Source organism: Struthio camelus, chromosome 1 (genome assembly GCF_040807025.1).
Source record: "Struthio camelus isolate bStrCam1 chromosome 1, bStrCam1.hap1, whole genome shotgun sequence".
Taxonomy (NCBI): Eukaryota; Metazoa; Chordata; class Aves; order Struthioniformes; family Struthionidae; genus Struthio; species Struthio camelus.
Genome location: NC_090942.1, coordinates 37,853,096 through 37,880,830, shown reverse-complemented (window position 1 = coordinate 37,880,830; position 27,735 = coordinate 37,853,096). Strand labels below are relative to the sequence as shown.

At 36.0% G+C, this 27,735-nt stretch overlaps 1 protein-coding gene across 5 annotated transcripts in view; it reads right to left on the bottom strand.

Annotated features, from left to right (window-relative positions):
- MON2 (MON2 homolog, regulator of endosome-to-Golgi trafficking) overlaps positions 1 to 27,735 on the bottom strand; it is a 75,623-nt gene that overhangs the window by 33,516 nt on the left and 14,372 nt on the right. For all 5 annotated transcript variants that reach the window (XM_068934344.1, XM_068934364.1, XM_068934335.1 and 2 more), the window contains exons 2-19: positions 27,294 to 27,357; positions 22,793 to 22,920; positions 21,799 to 21,930; positions 18,918 to 19,047; positions 18,278 to 18,375; positions 17,488 to 17,613; positions 16,466 to 16,660; positions 15,516 to 15,640; positions 15,041 to 15,180; positions 11,501 to 11,654; positions 8,338 to 8,570; positions 6,646 to 6,727; positions 5,720 to 5,901; positions 4,160 to 4,272; positions 913 to 1,017; positions 485 to 565; positions 324 to 397; positions 155 to 245 (exon numbers count right to left, since the gene is read on the bottom strand). In XM_068934344.1, the coding sequence (XP_068790445.1) occupies positions 155 to 245; positions 324 to 397; positions 485 to 565; positions 913 to 1,017; positions 4,160 to 4,272; positions 5,720 to 5,901; positions 6,646 to 6,727; positions 8,338 to 8,570; positions 11,501 to 11,654; positions 15,041 to 15,180; positions 15,516 to 15,640; positions 16,466 to 16,660; positions 17,488 to 17,613; positions 18,278 to 18,375; positions 18,918 to 19,047; positions 21,799 to 21,930; positions 22,793 to 22,920; positions 27,294 to 27,357 (2,253 nt within the window). The remainder of the gene's footprint in view (positions 1 to 154; positions 246 to 323; positions 398 to 484; positions 566 to 912; positions 1,018 to 4,159; positions 4,273 to 5,719; positions 5,902 to 6,645; positions 6,728 to 8,337; positions 8,571 to 11,500; positions 11,655 to 15,040; positions 15,181 to 15,515; positions 15,641 to 16,465; positions 16,661 to 17,487; positions 17,614 to 18,277; positions 18,376 to 18,917; positions 19,048 to 21,798; positions 21,931 to 22,792; positions 22,921 to 27,293; positions 27,358 to 27,735) is intronic.

The window sequence follows — 27,735 nt, the reverse complement described above, 5'->3', positions numbered from 1 at the left end:
AAGATATTGTCTCATTCTTAACTTATTTTACAGTTTAGAGTATCAAATGTATTACCGGCTTAACATTAGAAGCAGTTAGCTTAGCGAAGAAATAGACAAATCTTCTGCCCATTTCACAAAAAAATCTAAAAGGAAGACAAAGAACTCTTTCTACCTTATTGTTTCCATAGGCCATATCCATGGCTTCCAGAGACAAGGAGCAAAGGGCATTTATTAAGTGATGTAAGGAGACATCATCAAGATACCTGAAAAATAACAGCCATCAAAGCACTGCCAAGTTTTATACATATACATTATTTTAATTATAAAATGAGATCTCTTACTGTGAGCTTTCAAAAAGCCTTGAAAGTATGTTGGATATAACTGGCAGATCAGTCATAACTGCTGTAGTCAGAACCTTAAAAAGAAATATAAATTTGTCTTACAGATTGCAACAGAAAACACCGCATAATCATTAAGCTACAGAATGAACAATCACACTTACTGTACTGGGCCCTTCTACAGCTCTTCCAGGTTTTAAAGCACCCCCAACACCAGGTTTCAAGCCCAGAATCCACACAAGATGCTGCAATACAAAAGGATGATTTTCAGCACAGACTTTGATAGAGTGGTAGAAATATTTAAACACCTTATCTTATATTTATTTACACAGAAATAGTTAGATCTCAGATATTAGTGTTTCAGCAGAGAAACCTCTTCAGACTGAGAGGAAACTAACACTACCTGAATTAGTGGGCAGCCAGCCAGTCCAAACAGAATTCAAAGGAAGTGCTATAGTTCTTACTCAAGGCAACTCAAAGTACAGCATGAGTAGAATCAAAGCTTTTTCTATAGTCCACATAAAAATTTAAAATCCAATTATAATCAAAAAACAAAGCATCAGAAACCACACACTTATTTCCTATACTATACCTGAAGAGTAGCCAGAACAAGTTGCCATGATGTACCAAGAACAGCTCCATGGCAGTGGGCTAAGTTGAGTAACGTCCTCATACACTGGATATTTTTTGAAGTCAGCTTAAAGAAGACCAAAATAAAAAAAAAAATGTATATATATATATATAATTCTACAAAAATAATGTTTCTAGGAAACTTGCAAACTTTTTGTTTTAATAAATAGCTTAAAGATTACATTTAAAATTAGTACTGGTGCAATATACTTATTTTACATAAGTAATTCAATAGCTCTCCATCCCTCAGTCTTAATCTTGCTGGGGTTGAATACAGTTTGATCAACGTTTTCTCTCCTCCCCAGAAGTCACCTGTAATTTCTGTAACACTGAAAATAATGTGTTTTCATACAGATGCCTAACACACTTTGAATGAAATGGTTATTTCAGGCTTTAGGCACTGGATCAGGATACCAAAGGTACGTTTATAATAAATAGTGCCAATATTAGGTCTCAATTAAGAGTGTAACAAGAAAAAAGCAGTAACACCTTAAGGCCAATGGCTGCCCTACAAAGAGTTGGCGAACACCGCTTCCCATGCATGCACAGCCATTTTGGACGCCACCACTTGTAAGCTCTGACACTGCAGAACAACACTCGGCTCATGGCCACTCCAGAATACTCATAGCAGAAGCTTTCCCCTAAGTTTTAAAGGATTTTCAAACCAAATACCAGAGCTCCTTGCACGTGACAAACTTGCAAAGCTTGCTTCAGGAAATGTTTCCTGGTGGAAAAAATTGTGGCATAACTAGGTGTGCCTCAAATATTTGCGCAAACGTTATTTTTAGTTCAACATATTTAACCAGCACTCTCTGTGTTCCTGTTTCCATTAAAAGAAAAAGACTCCTCCTTTGTTTTGTCATACCTTAATCTGCTAATGAAGAGCATATCCAACAAAGTAAAAAACTTGTAAACTGTGTGGCAAACACTGGTGAAAGTTATGTACAGTTCAACAATTTGAAGACTTCCTCTTGGTGGAGGAGGATCAGATCAGGGATCGCTTGAGCAAACTGGACATACACAAGTCCCTGGGCCCTGATGGGATGCACCCACAAGTGCTGAGGGAGCTGGTCAATGTCATTGCTAGGCCACTCTCAATCGTCTTTAAAAGGCTGAGCTGATCAGGAGAGGTGCACGCGGACTGGAAGAAAGCAAATGTCACTCCAGTCTTCAGAAAGGGCAAGGAGGACCCAGGGAACTACAGGCCAATCAGCCTCACCTTGATCCCTGGAAAGGTGACGGAACAGCTCATCCTGGATGCCATTTCCAGCACATGAAGGACAAGGTGGTGATCAGGAGTAGTCAGCATGGATTCACCAAAGGGAAATCATGCTTGACCAATCTGATAGCCTTCTATGATGGAATGACTGGCTGGATAGATGAGGGGAGAGCAGTGGATGCTCTCTACCTTGACTTGAGTAAAGCTTTCGACACTCTCTCTCATAACATTCTCATAGATAAGCTGATGAAGTATGGGCTAGATGAGCTCACGTTAAGGTGGACTGAAAAATGCATGAACAGCAGAACTCAGAAGGTTGTGATCAGTGGCGCAAAGTCTAGTTCGAGGTCAGTAACTGGTGGTGCACACCAGAGCATCTCTCTCATGAGGAAAGCCTGAGAGAGCTGGGACTGTTCAGCCTGGAGAAGAGAAGACTGAGTGGGGGATCTTATCAATGTCTATACATATCTGAATGGAGGGTGTCAAGAGGATGGGGCCAGACTCTTCTCTGTGGTGCCCAACAGCACGACAAGAGGAAATTAGCACAAACACAGGAATTTCCACCTGAATCTAAGAAGAACTTCTTTACCATAAGGGTGACAGCACTGGAACAGGTTGCCCAGAGAGGTTGTGGAGTCTCCATCCCTGCAGATATTCAAAAGCTGTCCAGACATGGCCCCAGGCAGCCTGCTCTAGGTAACCCTGCTTAAGCAGAGGTGTTGGACTAGATGATCTCTAAAGGTCCCTTCCAACCTCAACTGCTCTGCAATTCTGCAATTCTGTGAATCTCACCAACTAGATTGAGAATTTTTTCCATAAAGGGGAAGCCAATCACTACCTTCCAGGAAGGAAGGAAAAAGAAAAAAAAAAAAACAAGCAAATATTATCAAGAGCAGAGATGCTTCCATACAATGAAAATGATTACTGGCCTTCTTTATCACTATCTCAAGGCTATGGATACTGAGAGGCCCAAATACTGCTATTCCTAAGGGAGTTTTTCACTGAATTTGCCACTAAGTTTTACCATTCAGATCCTCTGGAATAATAATCCATCCATGTAAATTCCATTCAGATGGATTCTTTTAAAATTAAAAAAAAACAGTGTACGTTAAAATATGCCTGGCAAACACAACACAGTAGAAAATAGGTCGCTGACTTCCTATCTGGAATTAAAAAATAGCCTTCTGCATTTGGTGTCATTCAGCTACTTGTGTGTTTCAAGACTGGCTCTGAAGCTTGCTATCTAGGCACCTGTTTCTTTTCCTGCATCATCCGAATCCTCTTTCTGCACTTCCAAAATGAAATTGTCCTACCAAAAATTTCTTCAGCCCAGGAACACAATTCATTTGGGTTCCTTTCGTTATATAAGGCCACACAATCAAGTTCTCTGCAGCAGAGACAGGAAGACACGGAAATCATGAATTTTGAAATTGGCACGCTTTGTTTTGCGGCAAGAGGCCTTCAGAGCTTTATTATTTTCCCTTTTAATACTTAACTCTGCCCATTCCTTAAAATGTGCGTTTTAAAATACCAATGATAACTTGAATAATTCTCCTGTAATCACACTCTGATGTAAAGCACATCAGAGATTAAGCAGAAACCCAGTTTGCTTTTCTAACTAGGAAACAGATTGAGACATCATGCTGAGCCTATTTCATTGAACTAAGCAGAGAACAGGCTACATGCAATAAAGGTCAAAGCAGCTAAAACCAAAAGCAATAGAAGCTCCCAACCAAAGAGTGAGTCATACGCAAGAGATCCAAGGGCTTTCAAAGAAAATAGGTAGGAGCTGGGCTAAAATTCAGATAAAAGCCTAGAGCAAGGCTTCTTTACAATTACAGACCTTTGCTCTCTCAATTAAGAGCCTAAGAGAATATTTCAGATAATTGTTGTTTGTAAGAACGCTGTTTATCTGTTGTCTCTTTTGAGACACACAGATGCAGAAAGAAGCTGTTTAGCAAGACAGAGATCATTTACAAGTTGTACTTACCATTACTGTTCCCTGCGGCTGAAGAGCTAAGGGTTGACCTACTGCTACAACTTGCTGATGAGACTCGCTTGAAGGACTGATCATTTGAACATTCTGTCCCTGAATAGAATATGCTAGAGGAAAATGGAAAAAAAAAAAAAATCCAACCTTAAAAGCCAGTACTTACTGTATTAACGACCATCACCTTCTGATAAACAAGTTTCTGTGAATTTTATCATAGTACTAGCTTTAAGGTAGCTCACTATATTGAGATCTTCAGATACATTTAGATTATTAAAGTATTGTTCTATAGGGTTAAAGGAACCAGTATTAATTTGTTCCTTATCAACTACAAGGTATTGCTTGCAACATGTTAATATGTTATGTCCAAAATGAAATATTTGTGCTAAAATACAAGCAAGTACAGGTCGAGCATATGCCTCAACTGAGTTGTCTATCTAAAATCACTCTGCTACCTTTGTCCTTGTACAGTCTGAAAATAAAGGTGTTACATCTGCTACGTTGTGATGTTTTTTCCAATACAGGACTATAAATGATCCTTTTTGTAACTTAGCTGTAGAAAGAAGAGTAACATACCAACCTAAATATAATAAGGTGAAGCTCACCGCTTCTCTCCCCTCAGAAAATCTAAAAAGTGCATTATAAAAACATCAAGACTCAACTTATTTTATGTTTCTAAACTACATTTGCAACTTGCAGAAGTACTGCACTTTAGCACACAACAGCACCTCACTGTTAGCACTGTTTCACAGATTCGTGATCTAATACACTCAACTGATGGGCTGAGGAAGAGGTTCTGGTCCTCTTTCCCAGACAACAGTATTTTCATTTTATATTAGATGTCTAACGTTTGACCCACGTGCACAGTCTCCAGGTAATTCAATTTCTGGCTACCTAATAATTCTATTTCAAAATTAGAAACACTGTACACCATTATCTAGCATATCCCATAACTTGATGCTTGTAGCACTCTCTCAGGATGTGGAAAGCACCAATTCAATCTTTTGTAAGCTGAACAGAGCCCAGAACTTAAGAGCTGCCATTTACTCAGTAAGCACCATAGTCACTAGGCAACAGTAAGTAAGAGAAGACCACAGTATATCACAAACGTAGAAAGTTCTATCCAACTCTCGAGCGTCTGCGACTTCTTGCCCAGGGACTTTCCAAGAGTTTGAATGCCTTGACTATACATCATAACAAATCTTTGGGATAGTATTTCCTCTTACAACAGGAACTTTGGATATATGCTAAGCATTTGAGGAAATAATGTTTTAGGTTGAGTAGAACAGAACCTAACAGGCTTAGGATGCTGCAAAACTAAGCAGATCTGAGAGGCAGGCAGTCTAAATCCCGCCTGACGATTCTGAGTAAATTAATGTAACCAAATACCTTATGTCAAAGAACGCTATGCTTGTTTACGTGTGCGATCGTATGTCGAGAAAAAAGTTAGGTTTGGAGTTATTTTAGCATGGACAATACAAAGTTAACACTAAAAAAAATTAGTAATGTAACAAAATTAAACATATTTGAACACATTATAAAGGAAATATATATACTTACATTTGCTGGACAGAGCTGCAGTTGTGCTGTTTAATACAGTAAGGGCATAGTGAGGAGGCAAGGACCCTTTGCAAATGGCAGTGATAAAGGCATCTCTGGATGTGACAAGACCTAATCTTCCACAAAGTGCAGCCATGGTCAATTCTGCTTTTAAAATATTTTCAGTGGCAGCTTCATCAGTGCTGAAAGAGCACATATCATTTAGTAGGAATTAATCCATGCACAGAAAAGGCAGCTAACCAAAAGTGAAAGCAACGAGAACTCACAGTTTAAAACTGGTAACATTCTAAATACTGAAGAGCAAGCATAACCAATCAATAAAATTCTTTAGAACCACTTCCTATAAAATGGGTCTTTAGTTCTGAATGACTCAGCACAAAGGAGCCTACAAGGAGATATTTAACACTGATTTCAGAAAAAGGGACAGTTAAGTTATCAAAGTTATCACCTACTAAATAGCTATTCCACTTCAACGAAAAGATTCTATAGCACTAACAAGTACTGAAAAATTTAGTCCCCTTATAAACAGTAATCAAGACTTGAGAGGAATCACTTCAATGTGATGAAACATTCAGTCAAAATAAAAAGGAATAAACAAAATTAAATAGTTTAAATGTAAGTCTTTGAAAACGTAACTAACTGCTCTCTATGTATTAGAGCTCCACGTACGTTACAAGTATGTACAATTGCCCTATGTACGTTAGAGTTTTATGTTACGCTTTCAGGGACTTGTATGTAGTTTACTCCTAACGGATCCTCACTAGGTCTAGCCATCACTCACACACAAAACTCTGGTATCGTCTGCTTGTGATTGGGGAAGAGCTCTCCCCCAAACAACTGTCAATTTGAACAGTTTCAAAACTCAGTTCAAGATATAGCTAGGAATACCTTCTAGGAAAGAACAAGAGATATAAAAGACCAAATACCTTGCATCAAGTAGGAGAGAGAATGCAGCAAGAAGACCACACCAACATGCATTCACCATTTCTTCCCAGACAGCTCTGCTAACTTGAAAGAAATGCATATACATATTTGTAGCAGAAAAACATAATTGAAAGTTATTAAATAAAATATTGGCACCAACGTACCATGCTCACTGCTGGATCTTTTAAAGTGTGTTTACATATATATAGTATACACACACACACACACACACACACATATATACATTATATATATACAAACACATACACATACACACACACTGCAGCACCATTTAAACACTTGCATTTAAAATAAAATTTCTGAAGTAAAAAAGCGTCATCAACGCAACTGCTAATAAAGAAACCACACATGAAAGGCACTTTTCATTCACATTTCTCAACGCACTCCCAGTGTCACCTAATCTAATAAACTCCCTTGTTTGCTTACCACATAAAACTAACTGTACTGTGCACAATACTTGCAATTATTTTAAGACTGTCTATAAAAATAAGCATGCAGAAGTGCATACATAAATTAGGGACCTGGGGTAGACAAGAAACCCACACTGAACTTTTGCAGTGATGGAAAGACATCTTTCTCCAGGCGTTTATAATTCTCCAGTTCCTGGAACATTTTTTCATTTCTCTAACCTAACAGGAAATAATTTTAAGTCTGACAGACTTATAATTTGCTCTTATCTTTCCCACGCTCCTGCCTCCCTCTGCCCTGCCAGCGACACTGCTGAGCAGCGGCTGTTTGCCTCAGCACCACGGAGAGCTCCACGGCTGCTGCAGCCAAGACCGGTGCCAAGACAAACCCGCTTCCCTGCCTTTTGCAGCGCTGATGCCTTGGTACCGACCTCACTGCTACAATCTCATCTTCCGGGTACACAATGCAGTATCACACCAGGGAGCCAAACCTGTCTCCATGTACCTATACTGACTCCGCATATGCTGCACAAATAAAAGCCTCCATTATTCTACTTCTAAAGAAGGTAAGTTCCTCCCTGAATCCTTACTTAACATCTCTCCATTAAAACATCTGTCTTTTCATCTTGTCACTAGAAACAGAATTTTGTAACATGCTTGTAACTGCCATGTTTCTTTCAGTCAGAATATCTCTTGTGACCTTCCTGGATCTCAGTGCTAACCAGAGTTAAGAACACAGGAAGGCAGAATAGTAGTGCTGGAGAAAGGAACGCCTATTATCACTCCTCTGCTTTTGCAACAACACACATACATGTAAAACAGTATTAAAATCCTGCAAGGAGACTATGGCTAAAGTGCTACATGACAGAAACAGTATGTGGAGTCAAGTATCTTCTTTAGCCTACTGCTGTTCTGTCCCCCGAAAAACAAAACAAAATAGAAACCTAACCCCCAAATTAGCAGTTATTTCAGAGAAACTTTAAAAGCTATTTCCAAATACTTTTAAAAAATATAACTAGAAATGATAAAAATCAACAAGAATCACAAGTTCATTGAAAGTTTTTACATATTTCAAGACAATAAATTTAAACAACAAAGCATGAACTATTTTAACTCTGCTTTGCATAAAACTCAAAGTAATCTTAATGATGTAGATGCTACATCTCCATAAAACATTAAAAAGAACGTACACATAGTAAACATACAATTCTACTAATGAGATTTGTTTCTGGTGTTGTATTTTCTGTTATTTGTATTTTCAAATACCTAGCTCTTGGTCTGATTCATCAGATACAGACTGCAAGTCTTGCTGCTCTGAAGACCGTGCTGGTGATAAGGTTGCCTCTGTTGTGATTTGACTGACTGCTTCAGCCTCTCCCAGCTCTCCTTCAATCATGGTAGTGATACCACGGACAAGATCCAGTAAACAGTGAAACGCCACTGACATGGCATAGCCTTCAGGAATTGTAGGTGGCTCTACTTTGTCCAGCATTTCCAAACTAAAAAACGGAAAGCGTTACAAGTAAGAGTGTAACAGTACAACTGTGATTAAAAACAGGAAGAAAAAAAAAAAAAGATTCCAAACACCTGTTAACTACAAACAGACCCCAAATATCATCCTTAGAAAGTTATAAAAACTCCAGAAAAATAAAATATCTCATAAATTAAGTTATTTATTAAAATAGTAAATGAGTCACTAAATAAAACAGTAAATGAAAGGGTAGAAACTGAGTATGTAGATCAGCAAATAAAATATTAAGACATTAACACATACGAGGAAGTCTCACTGAGAGATATTACGCTACTCGTATTCTCATTCTACTTAAACCTACTGCAAAAGAACCTTTTTGGAAGAATGTAAAGAGTGGAAATAAGGCAGCGTGACAGGGTGAATATTCTTATAACAAACTGAAAACAAGTCAGATGTTCCATGATCATTATCACTGGATCCATAAAACTTGAAAACCCTGCCACTGCAAGATAACGTATGACCAAATATTCATCACCTCCCACCAACTATGTTAAATGCACACGTAAACAATGGAAGTTATTTGTACAAAGAGGAACTGTTGACATGCACTGCCAAATGCCCTGCAATTAAAACATCATTACTCTAGAGCTGTTGCCTCATTGCTGCTTTTCCTCATTTTTTTACCCTAAAAGCACATAAAGAACTGCTGAGTTACAAATCCAGCCGGAAATAGATTGTAGCTGCTACAGCACCAGTGTCTGCCCAAGGAGAGACAGTCATACAGAAACTGCCTACTACCCCAACAACCAAAAACCATTTTTCACGATCTGGTCTCCAAACCACTCTTAAGGCCAGGTACTCCAGCTACAATTTAAAAATACTTTAATATCGCCTTGTCACAAGTCCTTTCTGCCCAAAGGCTTTTCTTTCTTTCTCCTCCCAAAAACAACACTACCATCTACTTTCCTGCAGAAAGTGGCCTTAGATATCTGAAGGCTTAGGAAGTATAGGTAGATCAGATGTTCAACTTTTGTTTCTACTCTCAGATCTAGAGTGGGACAAGGCAGAAAAAGTGGTGGGGAAGGTGGAGATCAAATGCTCGTTCTCTGGAGCAGCAATTAACAACAAGAAAACGTAAGGTAATCGGGACAGCAAAATCAGAGTAACAATTAAGTGAGGAACAATGACTCCACAAAAAGAAAAATGTGTAGCCATGAGAAAAAACACAGCTGTGTCAACTCAGTTTGGCATGCAAACAGGTATCGATTTGAAAAGTTGGGCACTTTTGCCTCAGCTCAGTACCATGCTACCACAGAACTTCTATATTGCAGCTGGCTATCATCTGACTACTTTGAAGGATGTGGCAGAGAGAAAAACTGCTGTGAAATTCCAGAACCAGCCAAAATATTTGATGCATGATGCAAACTTTCTCCTTTGCTTAAACCCTCTCTACCCTCGCAACCTAAAGGCAGCCTTTCAGATGATGCAGAAAAACAGGTTGCCTAAAACTAGCAGTGCGCATCTACAATCATCTGACCAATAATAAAAGTAACAGACAATAACAGACTACACTGTTTCCTCATTACAAGCTTATAATTTTCCATTAGCAGCCTCACAGATTGCAGAATAGTTAGAAAAACATTCATCATGATTTACAAGCCTTTATACAGCGACAGATAAGTGAGTTGGCTGAATCACAAAAAAGTAATATTGCATTCTTTCCATTAAGTTATCTTTTTTTTTCCCTGAATTCTACTTGACTTGAAGTGGACCAAGACTGTAAAAAAAAAAAAAGAAAAAAAAGAAAAAAAAAAAGGAGTAGTATTTTTAATCTTGCCACCAAATTTCATGGAATTTTTCAATGGAAGATGAATTAAAAAAAAAGAGTATGACTTCACATTTAAAATCCAATTTAAAAATAACCTTTGATAAACTGTATGCATTATACTGCAAAAAAACCTTAAAATGTCACTGTGCTGAAGTGTTAAAAACAACAAAGGATATTTGAGGGGGAAAAAAAAAAAGTAATACATCTCGATACTACAACCATTGTATACAGAAGAAGCCTATAAAAATTTTATCTTTTTCAAAATTACCGTAATTTTAGTTTATATTTCTCCTTTCCATTCCAAAGGCTCATGCTACTAACACTGTCATTTTACTCATTTTTGACCAGGAGGTCTAAATTTTGAAGTCATTAAGCTAGTGTAATTATTTAACAAGTGATTGAAAATATTTCTCAGAAGTTCTTAATTCTTGGATCAGAATTGTCACATATTTTGTTTTTTTTATATACTAAAAGTTTTAAATAGAAAATGAACTACATGCTTACATTTACTAAAAATTGTTCATATTAAAGAAATTTTGTTCAAAGTGATATTTTACACTAACTTTTTTCAAAATATAGTAGTTTTAGCTCCTACAACTGAGAACAGAATATTTATATGTATTAAATACCTAAAATCATGAATGGGTATTATAGTTAAGACATATCTGTGAGGTAGAGGTCATATACCCTTATTTTCACAGACAGGAAAGCAAACTACTGAAAAATGACATTACTTGTTACAGTCACATGGGAATGGGTATGACAAGTCTTCAATGCAAATCTCCTTTGTGTAGTCTCTCAAACACACTTCCTTCCTCACATAAAGAGGAAGACAAGGCACAGTGATCTGGGAAGAGAAAGGTCCACCCTGGCAAAAAGACCTCTGATGCTCTGTTCACAATCCATCTCCCTGGAATCAAATCACTGCACAAAAATACGAGATCTGACCATATTATGAAAATCTAATGATAGCACTAGGAGAGAATCCCAAGCATGGGACAGGCCTCAAATCTACAGTTACCATTTTCTCCACGCCTCCATATTAACTGATTTTAAAAAATCCTTATATAATTAAGCTGTAAATAAAAATCTTTATTATATGTATTTTTTAAATGGATAGTGGTACTTACTAGGTAGCTTTAGCACTTCCTTGTACTGTTATGTTCAGGATAGGTATCCAGGTACCTCTGTACTCAAACGCAGGTAACACAGTTGCGCCCCCACCCATTCCAAGTACTCCCGGGGTGGCTTGTGCTGAGCCAGAGCTCCCCGATGTACTGCTTCCTGTTCAGGGAAGCAAAGCAATAAAATTAACCATTCTCACAATCTAATTTTAATTATCACTGAATATCCCTTTTCTATACTTAATTTTTGCATTGAGATATATGGATTAATCTGAGACCACCAGCTCTAAGGGGAAAAGGGGAACCACTATATTTGTGCGCCCCCTGCTGTCTCAATCACAGTATTATGTGCAGAGCACTTGGTCTCAACAGTGCCTTTTAAACTATTTGCTCTGTTTTCAAAATGTTTTTGTGAAAGGTACAGCAGCAGCAGCATTCATAACACTGTGAGTAAACTAAATTTAAATGGTCTTGATGAAAAAAATATTTTATATATGTTTGCATGTATGTATGCATGCAAGTGTAGCATCAGATAGATGTTTAAATAAAAAGCCGTGGATTATTTGAATAACTACATCTAGAACTTATGAAGTTACAGGAACTGCAAATCAGTCACACCAGGAAAAAAGATCACCACAAACTTGAAAGATCTCAAAATTCAGAAGCCACATGAAGAAACTCAGTAGCTTAAGAACTGCAACGTTTGAGTCTGTTCCATCCCCAGCTAGAGGAGAAAAAACATCAAGGAAGAGCCAACAACATGTCAATCAACAGTCAAAAGGGAATAAATTTTGATTCTAATCCAAGAAGCCAAAAGAAAAAATAAGGAAGTCTATGCTTATTAGGAGTAGGTGCCACAAGTTCAGACTCTCTCTGTATAGACAAAGGAGAGAGAGAAGGACAGTCCTCAAGACGGTGCCTCAAAGCACCTATATGCATCAGTCTAACAACTTTCATTTTGGTATGTTCTCTTTTAAGGATATAAAGAGACAAACTCACTAATTCAGGCAAAACAAATACATGCAGAAGCCTGTGCACTTTAATACAGTAAAGCTTATCAGATTAAAGCAATGAAAATCATACTACTAAACCAAAATGGTCAAAGTACTGCTACTAACACAATAAACTGGTGTAATTATTTGTCATCCCACTGCAGAGTCAGTCATTGTAAAACTACCTTTGTACAAACATAACTCCTTACAGTGAAAAAGTAAAAGGTTTACACCTGCATAATAAAGGTGATACACAGCTTAGGTAGATGCAGCTTTAATCTTCTTCTGCAAAAAGGCTACCTTACTACAAAATTGAAGTTCAAAAGACAACTACATGCTTCTAAGGTATATACAGTTATCACAGGATTATCATAATAAATGGAAATTTGGGAGAAAATTAGGTTGCACTGATCTGCTCTTTGTCTGTTATGCATGGCCCTAGAAGGTGAAGAAAGAGGAAATGCAGGAGAAACGCTCAGATAGGGAGAAAATAAGGTGGAAAGTTAACAAAGAAAATAAATTGGAACGATAGGCCAGACATATAGCGACAGCAATAAGAACAAGACCGTATTGCAGTGCTGTTTCAGACTAAAGAAAAAAGAAAGTACATTTGGAGAGTGAATATTTAAGAATAGCTTTTTGCATACGCGTTTATTACGTGATGAAAACTGCTTTTCTGATTTATCATAAGGGGGTTAAACTAACCCAGAGGTAACAATAAAATTGCTCCGTCAGCTTCCACACAGATAGTTATTGAACGACAGCTATCATGATAAATTCCTCCATGTAAACAACGCTAACACCACTCGGAATTCAGAACACTAACCTTTATGAGTGAACACTGGAATGTATAGGTCTAAGACAATGTTTTTTAATGTTTATTAATTAAAACATAATTTATCTCCACATATCGCTTAAACTAGAGCAAAAACATAATTCTCTGTAGTGCCCTAGGAGAGAAAGGAAAGACCTGCTAACTTAGATACTTCTTTGACTGCTAGTGCAGGAATAAGTGACTAAGAGAAAGTGACAAACTGATTCAGCTCTTACTGGACAGATTTCTTTAAAAAAAACAAGAAAACACATACACATGATCAGGCAGTTTCGTTCTTTCCTCATTTATAGATCTTGCACATAAGTTAGCATAACTACGTATATTTGGCTAACTTTGATAAAAAATACATATCTTTTCTTTTTAGGGACCTGAAAATAAATAACCTTGTCTTCCAAATGCTGTTGTATTGCGGGGAAATAAAGTGCTCAGTGTATTTCCCTGCTACTGGTTGCTTTTAAACAGCAAAAAATAGGTGTCAGATTGCCTGAAGGGGTGTCTCAGAAGTGAGCACAAATATTTTCCTGTTCTTCGTTGCAGAAATCTGTGCATCACCAGTGCTATTCAACTTTTTAACACGACACTTAACTATATACCTCAGTGCCAGATAATCCATTTACTTCCAAAGTGGTCTGGGTCATGGCTCCCAGAGTAAACAAAAAAACATTCATGAAAGTATAAATAAATATAGCCAAACAAATCTACTTTCCTGATAAAACTGTAGCCTTAGCCTGCCTTTTCTGCAAAGCTTCCCATTTGGAGAAACTGGAAACCATCTGTGACTCCAGTGAGAAAGTACTCACCAAGCTTAATGATAAAGATTTCCATCTCATTCTTTTCATGAGGGACAATCACATACATTACAAGATCTGAAGCTGATAGGGTCACTCTCTTGATCTTTTATATCTATTATTTTATATTTTTATTACTGACCTATTATCAGAATTATTATTGAATTATTATCTTGTTTAAGAAGGCATGTCAAAAGAAACCCTTAGCAATTATGTTTATTTTGTTTGTTGCTGAGCTTCTACTTTCAGAGCCATGTACAGAAGCAGGGCACCCTAACTCAGATGCGACTGCCTGCAAAGGGATTAATAAGACCATTCCTTCTTATAAAAATAAAAATATACCTACTGAAATGCCAAAAATCCTGGCTGCAAGGGAAGATAATCAAGTTTCAGTAACAAACTGTTTTCTGCCCACAGAAAAAGCAAAGATCATCTGTAAAACACAGGTGGTCTTTCTACCCTTTGGCTTTCTTAATCCAGTTCTGCCCCTAAAAGCCAAATATAAATTAGTTTTTGCCTCTCAAAAGAAGCAGCAAACACTGCTTCTACTACTTATTCTTACTACTTCAGGTGTACAAAGCCCTCAACAACATCTCAAAAAAGTTAGGCAAACAGAGTCAAGTCTGTAGTAGTCAGAAATTAGAAATAATTCCCACAGTTTCCTTCAGAAAAGCTCTGAATCAAGGAGCTTGGTCATTCTAAAGCAGATATAGCTGGACGGGCAATGCTCTGCTGACTGGGGGCTAAACCTACCCCAGGATCCATTGTAACAGATCTGAAAACATCAGTTTATCTCAAGCTAACTTTTCACCTAAATAAATGCTAAACTACAGAATTGTACCAAACCAAATGGTATGAAGTGGAACAATTCAAAATTATTATTTTAAGAAAATATTGAAAAATTAAAACGATAGTAAGAGTAAGGCTTTACCTGCTTGGTTTGGTGTTGCTGATGTGTTCCCTGTGCTTGTTACCAGAAACAGTGACTGGATGAAGGACCCCAGTGCATTCACAATATCACGGAAAACTTTAGTGGAATGCTGCTTCATATCATAGGACTGACAAAAGGACCTGTAGAGTATTTTTTAAATTATAGTAAGTATTTGACAAATTAGAGAGTTAAAGCACATTTTAACTGCAAATATATAGGTGAATAATAAAATTTAGTTTCGGGGGAATGCTTCTTTAATACTAGTGAGACACAGAGGGTTTGGGATAATCAAATAACTTTAATGCAGCTACTCCTGGATAATAAGTACTGTCTAATGCTTCCAAAACATTATCTTGAAGAGTATACTGCTTTTAAGTTTCTAAATATTTACAATATTTTAGGAAATCCTTTCCACCAGAGAAAAATAAAAAGATTTCTTCACTTCCACATAAAAGTGAAGCTTGATAATTTGTACCTTAATAGCTGAGGCTGCACACAAAGCCTGTGAATAGATTCTACTGCAACAGCTCTTAACCACTGTGGTTTATCTGCATCCAGAAACTTAACCAGCAAGGACAGAAAGATTTCACATTCTGTTACCTAAAAGATACAGTTTACAGCCATTAAATTAAAAGAAAAAGCCTCCTGCAAAGTATTTTCTCCCAAAAACTTCTGTTTCATATTAGGAGACCTATGCTAGCAAGTTTTTGCACAGAATCTAAAAAGCTTTAATAAGCATTCACGTAAAGTAATATACAATATATACCTAATAATCATAATATTGTATTGCCAAACTAACGTAACATACGTAACTGTATTCAGGGAGTTAAATTCCTTACAGACATTTCAATAAAATTCTAAAACGTGCTACAATAAACAAGTGAAAGAAAGGAAAAAAAAAAAAATCCCCCCCCGCCCCCAATACCTAAAACTTGGGAAGTAAAAAACAGCTGAAATATAAGTGGCATAATAAACGAACAAGGTTTTAACTTATAAATATATTTGATAAACTTTTGCCCACACTTTATTTAAGCAACAGAAGTTAAAAGTTAAAAGCCTCTTAGGAACCATTAACAAAGCATCACAACCAACATATCAAAAGGCACGCAGATAACATAAGAAGATTAAAAGGTTCCCAAAAACTTAACTGAAAGACAGGTCAAGCAAAGGAGCTACCTTTTAGTAAGTACAGAAAAATCCAAAGACTGTTAACAATCTACTCTGATAAATTATACAAGCCCAAGTTTAAATCATACACGTAGACTACAAGTAAGCAGAAATACATACAAAAGGAAGATATAACTGAGGCTTTCCTTCCCGCACTATAGGTCAACTGTTCCCCACAGCTAATACTTTGCTGAACTCAGTACCAGTACATACACAGAAAAACAGAACTATATACATAAAATTTGAACATATTCTTACCAACAAACTGTAAAACTGCTTAATCAAAACAGAAACTACTCTCAGCAAACGCATACAGATGGGGAAATACGGTTTTTCCACTGGTGCTGGGGAAGACGATGAGCTGGAACCTTGTCTGAATTTGATATTTGGGGAGAAGAGCTTTATAACAAGGGGGCATACCCTTTCTTTAAGGAGAAAACTGAATTCTTGATGCTGGAAAAAAATGAAGAAAGAAAAATTCGTATTAAGAACAAATTATACAAAAAAACCCCACAGCTTAAATATTATTTTCTTCGATTGCTACCTGTAGCTCTGATTAAGCATCTTATTTACATTTAGTGTTAAGACCAAAAACTCCGAAGTCACATAAATCTTTCTGTATATTACATGCTCAGGAAATGAAAAGGACAAACAGCAGACACCATTAAAAAGCTACCAAAATGCACAATGAAACGACACAGTCAGGTTCATATCACACGCTCCTCTTGCACTTTGCAAACTGTAATAAGATGCTATTACGTCATTTATTATATAATTAACTTCTGAATTTAGCTGCTGCCTGTTAAAATGTGTTCCTGTAAGATCATGGTGCATTCACATGCAGCATATTCATACAATTCAAAGTCACAATTCCTACTGCTTTGCAAGTGGGGTGAAGTTATCGTTTCTGTGGAAATAACGCCACAAACTAAGTTACGGAGCTGTGTTATCAACAGTATCATAAATCATGCAAGAAGATAAGGAAATGCATCTTTGGAGGAGATACAACTGGCAAAATAAAACCTGAAACAGACCTTACAAAGTACAACGTGCACTATAAAAGGCACAAATACAGAGGTAAACAAATAAACTGTATAGGATAGAAAAAAAAACAGATAGAAAGCGTGCGATTCATTTCTATCAGAAAAAGAAAAAATGTAAAAGTCACAGCTCCTCTTAAGTAGTAGTATATTGACACATTCCCACTAAATTAATGAGGATTTTATTTTATTACGCATCAGGAAAAAAAATCTTAAATTTCCCTTCCAAGAATTACTTACCTGTAAAAACACTTGTGGAAAGTCATTGAGGACTGACTCAAGAAGCTCAAGTCCAAACGTCCGGGTCATTTCTGTCATACCCACGAGCCAGTAGGGAGCATCAGCATTAACTAACTGGCAAAGATCCTTAGAAAGGAAAGCATTAGCTGTTACAGTCTCTTCACAATCCTTTACTGGGATAAAGCTTCCAAGTTTTCTGAGTCTACAACGAAATCTAAACCCCCTCCCTCCTTTGTGATGAGTAATTGTCCAATTTCAAGTTTGTTTTTCCTCAAATACTCCTTTTACATAAAACATTAAGCAAAAAAAAAGACTTTTAAACAAATTTTAAACTTTGGTTGTATCCTCGTAGTAATCGCATTCATTCCTGCTCTCAAAAATATCTCAAGACAAGTGAATTTGATAAGTAAAAAAAATATGTTTATTGGTATAATGAATACAACCATTACTTTTCATTATATATTCTACATTACAATGCCATACCAAACACAAGAAACAAGACTGAACTATGGTGCAGTGTTTGGCTAAAGCAAAAAAGAACCTTGAAGTTAATGCAGACATGCACGCTTAGTTATTAGTTAAGATTTATTTAAAAAAAAAAAAATTTCTGAGGCCACTTTGTCTTTATTTCCAACATTGTTGACAGTTGCAGTAACTATGCAAGAGAAAGCCTGCGGCTCTGGTTAAGGACTTTATCAATATGCTGACAGAAGATTTTTGAAATATCTTGTAGTGGTAGAGAAGCATCCAATCATAACTGCAAACGTATAAGTATATGCTCTGCGATTACCTGAAAAAGCATATATGCATCTTTAGCACATGGCTTCAGTGTAGTGACAGATCTTCTGTTACTATTTCCTTGAACTGCAACTGGCTGCTCAGTAGTATCTGTGTAAAATCAAAAATCAGTTTGGTGAACAAAAGAACTGTTCAAAAGCAAGTGCATGTTAAATGTTCTTACAAACAGATTCTAGAAAAATGGCTAGGTAACTCTTCTGCAACTTATCATTTCTACAGAAGTAAAGGTTAGATTGAATACCAAAGATCATGAATACCAAGCACTTATTTAAAATAAATGTTCTTGTCAGAACAGAACTGTAAGAGTTATCTCATACTAAGTGATCTAAGTTACCTGCACTTTAAATAACTTTCTCGCCCCAAATTCCTTTGCAATACTGGCCTTAAGACCAGCTCCCACGTAAGAAAAATCTATTTGATGGATTAATGTACTGGTTTGGACCTACACAGTAGCTGAGGATTTCATCTCCTTTCTATACAAGTACATCTATAAAAAGACAATAAAAATTAATAATGTGTCTTTTCTTCTAACATGTATATACTTTTTTCCTGCCTATCTGAAAAAAATAAGCATTCGATGCGTCCCCAAAAAACAGGTTAACACAAGCGAGCAGAAGAAGAGATATACCCACCTTTGTATCGTTCATCTTCAGCAACAACTCTCTCAAATACAACAGTAACTACCTGTCGCACTGTAGCTGCTGCTGTGTTATTTGTGATATTATCTTTTGTGAAGTGTAATCGAAAACAAAGTACAATTGCCTGAAAGAAAAGAACTTAATCTTAAACAATATACCTCTATCTTTTCGTCAAGAGTCAAGATAGCTGATTGGAGAACATTTTCCATTGTAGCTTGCCAAAAAGTTGTCTGAAAAAATATATTTAATCACTGTAAATGTGAAGAGCCAGAGTAGTTTTGTGGATTATCCCACAGAAAAATCTTTTTACTAATTCCCCTCAAAGGTAAGCTAGAAATGGTATTAACGAAGACACTATGAAGCACCAATAAAACTATAATCATCATTATACAATCATCTATGTATTCAGAGAATACACAGTAATCAACCACATAAAACAACTTGTATTAAAATTAACGTCAAAAAAGATATAGGATTATATGGCTAACCACAAAAAAGTCAGGCAATTCTAAAGCTACGATACACATGACCTATCACTTCCTCTCCTACAATACATCACAGTACTTTCACAATCATGTTGCCTCTGCTGCAACTACTCCTCTCTAAGGGGCATATTTTCATGTGTCATCGGGCTGGCACAAACACTGTTTCTCATTGGATTTCATATGGCCTCTAACACATAGTTATTTCACAATAAACTGAAAATTAGTATCTGTGTTTGTAGCGAAACCTGTATTGCATGTTCTTTTGCCCTTATTCCATGTTCCTGCACTTGTATGAACCTCAACCCCACCTAGCCATAATGTTGCATGTTTTGAGTCATAAAGATTTAGAATTTTCTTTTGCTTCCTTTTCCTGTAAATGATCTGTGGACTTTGCTCGGATGGCGTCACCATATTGGTCTGAATTTTTAAAATACATCACGCAGTTCTGGACTTTCTGAAGATATTGCACGATGTTCTGGTTAACCTAACAGCGATGCCAATTTTTAAGGGCCTTTTCAAGAACGTTAACCAGTAATTTTCTTAATTTCAATCAGTCAAGTTAAAAACTGCACATGCAACTTACACCTCAAACTGACTTTTTCAAAAGCAACAAACGCCCCTCCCCACACACATTTCAGATATCCCTTAAAGAAATTTCTACCTATCCCAGGTAGAAAACAAACGAATCAACCCATCATTTTACCCATATTACGGCTTACATTTGGTTCACTGAGAAACTCTAGTAACTCCACTCTAGAAGTTTACAGGACATTGCTCTATGCCAAGAATTTTTTTTTTTTTTTTTTACTCCTGCCGAAATCTGCCCAAATTTGACTACAAATTTCTGAAAAACATTAGTTTTTAAATGTGCTCTAAGAAATTTGTTAAAAATCCAGTAATTAGATTTTCCAGCAATTCCATCATGTAAGTGTGCTTCTGGATCAGGATATATCCTAATAAGATATATCAGGACATGATATCCTGTCTTGTAGGACAGGACAAAAGTGGCGGGAAAGACCTTTCCTGGTTATTTGGCGCTATTATTATTAGTTATTATTATGAGTTATTCGGGATATTCAGAAGAGAAAGGTAGGGTGGACTTCAACAGCCTGCCTCTTTCCAGAGCCTAGATTAAAATATGATCAAACAATAATGTTGCAAGTCATTAGAGAATATCTGCTATCCAGTTAAAAACCGAGAATCCCACTTTCTAAAGTATTTCCATTTTCTTCATCAAAAATTATGGGTCTGCCCCAGAATACCTATTTTATGAGAAGCTACTATACAAGGATGAATAGCTTATATGAGAAAACTATAAAATTCAAGGCTTCTTCACAACTTCCTAGAGGAAAGGAGAACAAGGCTGAACATGGAAAAAAGTTCTTGAAACAAGGAATCCGTTGCTTTTCATCCCTTGCCATTCCCATTCCCCTATTCCCATTAGAGAGTGAAGGAAAAACCTGCAAACACAATAACAAATAACGGAATAATATTAATCATGCTGAGGTTGTGTAACACTACTCGGGAAACAGATTCAATGCAAGGTGGGGGGCAGCTTCTCCAAACATTCACTTCTCCTTACACTGTGCTATGTGCTCCGATTTCTTCGGTTTGAAATCATACATAAGACTAATTTTGCATATCAGAAGGACAAGCAATTGCCCAGCATTTTAATTTAAAATGCCCATTAAGTCAGAATTCGATTACTGTGGAGAAATTAAAAGACACATTAACAAGGAAGCTAAAAGAAGTTCTATTTTCAGAGTCTAGATATGAAGACCGTATCAACATAACAGAATCAAGAAACCCTCCTCCTCCATTATTTCCAAATGCTTCATATGTAAAATTTCTCCTTGTTTTTCCTCTAGGTAAACTCTACTTAATGAAACCACTTGCTGTTGCAAATTTAGTTACGCTGTTTCTTTTATCCTAAAATTACAATGTAAGTGCTAAAAATGATATTATTTTATATCTCCTTATGGAAATATTTTATGCAGAAATATATTTGTTGTTATATCATGCCTGTTACCACATAGTAAGAAAAAACAACACACAAATGTGCTGAGCTAGTAAATTTAAAGGTCCAGTACTACTTGCTTCTTCACAGTTAGACAGTTTTAAAGTATCATAGAGATTATTATTATTAGATGCATAGTATGCACATCAGTATATAGGTTTAAGCTACTACAGGGGAAAAAAAAAAAAAAAAGAAAAAAAAAGAACCTTACTGAAGATTTCTTCAGCAAAGCTACCATTTCTGAATGACAGATATTTATCCACGGCCTTTAACGCAAGCCTCTTTTCTAAAAGCTGCCCGTATTCTTTGGTACAACTGATGCAGCTGAATTAGCATATTATATGTACTATAGATGACACTAACAAATTCTTACCTTCGACAGTGCTTCATCATGCACAACTGTATTGGTTGTTAAAAGTACAAGAACTGTCTGAAGCAATTTAAGTTCTTCAAGACTATTTTCCATCAGTTGCCAAAGCATATTAATAATGTTTCCTGCTGCCGCCTACAAAGAAATTATTTTGTGTATACAATTAATATGTTTATATACTGCTATGTCACGTGTATCGTTGTAAGAATAGCACTCTCGTAACTGAATATAACTGAATTTGACTGTTTTTCTATACCATAGGACTACATTTTGAATGTAAAACTAATTTCATTGTCACAGGCTTCACTAAATATTTGTTAAAAGTCGATCTTTCAACTTTAAAAGCTGATTTTGTTTTTTAGTTGAGAAATCTCGTAACATGTAGTCCAAATAAAAGTCCATACTTTGCTTTTTACTTGAAAAGGTAGAAGAGACTGTACAAAGATATTTTACTTTCAGAATTCCTTCATGACACAGAAAACACTGTAATTTTACATTATGCAAGCACAATTGTGAAAATATTATTAAAATATATCTTCAAGCTTCTTAACATGCTGTACATGCATTACCACAACAGATCACACAGCATTTCAAAAGGAAATGCTGCAGGAAACGTGTCTCCATTTTATATTATTTTTAAGAAGTAACATATAACAAATGCATCACAGACTAAATTTTGTGCATGCAACCTTAAGTAAGTTTATCACTGAACATATATGTTCCACTCCTGCAGTGCTAGTATGCAAACCAAATGGGCTGTTTTGAATGCCATGGATTTCCCTGTAGAAGTTACTATTTTTTCCTCATCACTTTTTTTTTTTTTAAATGCTGAAAAAGAAGGTTTTCCTTTAAATTACTACTTTTAGAAAAGTAGATAAGTAAAATTTTGCAGGCTATGTTCATTATATTATTAACAGCCTCCTACAAAAGGGTGTTCACCTTCACTTAGCGGCCTGTATTTCCCACACTGAAATATTTATACGAACAATTATCTTACCTCTGAAACAACTTCATGGGACATGAGCCTTTGTATGGCTGCTAGACACAGCTGAGTGATCTTTGGTTCCTTTGTTCCACAACCCATTAGAAAAGGCTGAACTACCTCGGAGCTGTTCTCTTTCAATGCTTTTGAGATATGGAAGAGTCAAAAGAGATATGGAAGCAGTCAATTTTCAATACTTTGAAGAATACAATGCAAAAGCTGTGAATCATATCCATAAAGAACAACAAAAAGCAGTCTCCAGTCTTGGAAGTTTGGGAGTTATTTTTGCACCAGAAGGAAAAGCTACCTGAAAAAAGATAACGGATTGCCAGAGCTCACTTCAATAACTGATGTGAATAAGGCTCTAATCCAAAGCACCTTCTCCCTTACACGCTCTTTCCTTTCTCAATGCCCTGCTTTTCACTGAGTGACTTTCTTAAAGCCTTCTCCAGCCTTAGAAATACCCAATCTTAGACTGGCATCCTTTTCTTTCTGATCTCCTTCACCTCTGAACTGAGCTCAAAAGCAACACAAAGTCTGGCACGAAGAGACATACCAAAGCACATGGCATGGGGAGGAACATGCCGCCACCAAACAAGGAGGAGAAAGAAACCGGACTGTTTGAATCCAGGAGACATACACCTGGCTGTGAATTCTTCAGTCGGGGTTTTTATGAGAAATGGCAGCTTATTAAAATGAAAGTTATCCGTAAGAAGTCACAAGTTTCACGAACTTCTCTTTTAAAAAAGAAAACAAAAAACCCCACACGCAATTAATACAACATTCCACAGTGACATTTTAAAGTTTTCCCCATAAAAGTATTTCAAGACATCTGAGCTAAACACCATAAAATTAAAGAAAACATTTCTAAAAGATCAAAGCAAAGCATGATTCAAATCAACTGAGTGCTTTTTTGATTGTGTGCAAAATTTGTTGCTTCATGCAAAGTTTTAAGATTTTTAGCTGTTCATTCTCATTTCAGACAATTTAAGTTTCCTCATAGTTGAAAATTCATAGGGTGTTCTTACACCGAATGTCTTTCCCTATATTTTAGCCTATATGTAATAACAGAAATAGAGTTATGAACATGTTTTACACACATTTCTAGAGCATAGCTCTTACCACAAACAAAAAAATATTCTTGCATAAAACTACAAGCACCATCAACTTCAATTTTATTCAATTTGTTCAATAGACAAGATAATAATAAACCCTCTCGAGGGCCAAACTTAAGTACCACAACAACTAATGTGAAGAAATAAAATGAAACAAACATGAAGTTAAGAGCTACAAAAATATATTTTAATGACATTTTAAACTGAAGCACTAGCACACCATGAACAACTTGCTTTGAAAAGAACAGGCTAGAGCAGATTACAGATGCCAATTTTGATACGATAATAGTTCTTAACACATGGGGTATAATACTAACACACAGACAGCCCATAGTTATCTCAGTCTCTTCAGAGCCAGTACAGGGCAGCAGCTAAGTCGACAGAAGCCGACCAAGCACCAAATGCCTAATCAAAATCAATAAAAATGTCTGCATAAATGGGAATTAATACAAGTCACTACCTGTTTTAACACTCTGCTTTGATGTCTACAGGTTTTTTTTAAGCTATCAAGCAAATAAACCTTCTTTTCAACTGTATCCACCACCACTATTCTTCTGGGAAGCATCCCATAATTTTCTCATTAAAAATTAGAAAAAAGTGGCTAGTAAATCACAAAGTGGAAGTGAGTTCCCATTTGAGAAGATAATTTAAGTGTCAATGTTTACATGTGAGCTAGAAGCCTAAGCTTTATAGTCTGTGAACACCTATTACAGAGCTGATAGGGCCTAGAGACCTCATTCTAAAGGATGCCTCTTACTCATACAAATTTCCAAATTGCCACCAAATTCCAATCATCAAAGACTAACCTAAAAGAAAGATACCACAAAACACTTATCCTTAACTTAAGGCTTAACATAAGACTCATGATAGAGTTCTGAAAGGCAAAAATGGCAAGGTTATTAATAAATAATGGGATAAAGAAAAGTTTTAACTTTTTACAGGATCGTTCCTGCAATCCATTCAAAACAATCTCACAACAGTATCTATACAAGCATTTTTGTTATTAAGCTGAACAGTTTACATGCTTGGTAGTCTGTACTACTGACTAGTGCATTAGCTTCAGTCTTAAAACACACACACGAGAATTTGCTTATATCAAGGTCTGCTTCCATTTTACTAAACCAAAGTAAAAGAAATAAATGATATTAAAAAAGAAATCTGCCATAATGAACCACAACATAAAAGAAATTTTTGGAAAAAAAAAAAAAAAGACTTAGTACTTCATTCCATCAGCAAAGATAATAATCCTATTTTTTAAAAGAGCTTCTTTAGAAAAAGTGTGAACTACCTAAAAATAGCACATCTTAGAGCCATGTGGAAATAACTTCTCACATTTATCTCCTGTGATCGGAAGCTCAAGCTAGCTTCTCTTTTAGAAGCACCGAAATCTTCATAAATAAATTTAAAAGCACGTATAGACTGCCAAGAGCAAAAATTTTGAAACTGCTCAACGTAACTTTTCCAAGAGAAAGAAAGAAGTTACATCAATGACCTCAGCGTTCTGGCAAGTTAAACACATCTCATCAGACATAATGCTACTTCTGTATATTTGTAATTTTAAGATTGCATCTATTTTCCAAATAATTATAGTCTTACACAGTGCAATGCTTCAAGAAAGTAATAGTTTGGCTTATTTAAAAGAACACGATATAGTTGTTCTATTTCTGTGGAATGACAGATTCTTCATCAAAATATAACGAATAATCATATCCTGATCAAAATATATTTTTGGATTTTTTTTAGAAAGTCTATTAGTTGCTCTTAAATCATCTAGCAGCTAAATTTGCTTCATTAGATCTCACAATTAGAGTAGCCTTTTTCAGCTTTATTATTACTAAAGTATATATACCACCTTCTTCCACAGAAATCTTAAATAGCATGTAGGAGACAACAGAGATCTGGGTATTAACTTGTCCACAAGATTAGGTTACAACTGATAGCTTAAAAAATACAAGAGTCAATAAAGAGTTGGGAGTGTTTAATGGCATTATGTTTAAACTGTAAAATGTTAGGATAAGCTGCGGGCACAGTACATGTTCCCTCCTGCCCCTCAGTTTCTCACTGGAAAAAAGTTACTGTCCTATTAGTAAATATCAGCAAATCAAAGTAAATTTTTGGGCCTGATGTTATTTCAAACCTCATACTAACAAATCTGTGCAGTTTCTGGGTGAGTGAAACACATATTTAATATATCTTAGTTTAAATCTTTCAAATGAAAAGTGTTTACAAAACGTGACACGCTACCAGAAAGTGTTCCTTCGAAAAGATAAAAGGAAAGACTGTCTATACCTGCCCAGAATCAATGACCTTTCACATCTCCTCACTTTGAAATGAAGAGTAAAACACAAAAACAAATTTGCAAGATCACAAACTAGCCTTTAAAAAAAAAAAAAAAAGTGAAGATCTTTACACAGTAATATTCCAAAGAACGTTGCTAGGTTCTCAAATGGCTTACTGAAGATTTGTCTCTTACGTTTGTGTATTTTGATGCATAGCTGACATTACCTGGCATAGTTTTCCCACTTATGTCAGCATTCATGACAGCAGTAAAAACAAAGAAAATAAACAAATAAAAAAGAGGCATTAAAGTGAAATATTGAGGGGAGGGGCTGCTATTTTAAATAATTCTAGAAAGTGCCTCCTAAACAATATTTAATTTACATACTTCAAAACGAGAAACAGATTGACATTTCATTAAGTTTCATTTTAACCTTTCCAGTAATTTAGCATTGCAAGGATTCTGACTACAGCTGGTGTAGACACTCATGTGGACACTCAGGGACATTCAAATTTGGCCGAAGGCTTAAACAGCAATTGGCAAGAAGCCTTCACTTTACGTGCAATTTAATAAAGCTGAAGAAAGTTAAAGATACTGTTTTAAGTGGTTAAAAAGCTGCAACTCACAAGAGATCTCTTGTCTCTCAAGGCAATGATACTTCTTAAATTGAATGACCTCGTTTCAGACTGAGATGGATTTTTGCCTGCCAGGTGCAAGTCTCCACAGGCTAGACTCTCACACTAAACATCCAGATGAGGATCACACTGCAGAACTCTACACAGAGCACTCCACGACAGCTCTGGTGAACATGGGTAGTGAAGGAGATGATAAGAATTTGGAGCCTAAGAATTTCAATTTGTTTTTCTATGTTGATGACTACTTTTGTAGAACCACCACCGAAAATGGAGACCCTCCTCAGCATCAGTACAGCACTAACAGAAATAGGGTAAAGGATTTCTCAGTATTACTGGATTTTTGTTAAGTGCCAAAAGGAAAGTACCATTGATACAATGTGCACTAAAAAGCCTGTAGGGTTATTAAAAAGATGTTTCGGATTTGTGCAAAGTTCTGAACTAAAACCCAAAATTTACTTTTTCCATTGTGTTGATATTGAAATAATTACCTGCCAAGATATCAGTATTTCGTGCTGCTATTGTTTTCACTTTTATTATTCCCGACTCAGCAGCCTGTAAGAGAGAGAGAACAATCAGTTTAGACATATTATATTATTATTATATTTCATATATCATTACCTGAAAAGAAATAAACACATCTATGATAAATAAAAATGCATAATCTCAGACCAAAAACACTTTGGTAGTGTTTTCAGTAAGCAAAGTTAATGCAGCAGTGAAGCGTTTGTAGTTTCTGAAATTAGTTTCCAGAATTCTACAGAAAGGCATATATTCTGAGGTTCAGAATTTTCAGAAAACAAAAAGTTTTCATTAAAACACTTTCCAGCTCTACGAATCCAAAGAAAAATCACTAGTAAACAAAAAACTGATAAGCAATTTTTATGCTGCTTTGAACGGTAAAACAATTACGGTTATATATATAACATCTGT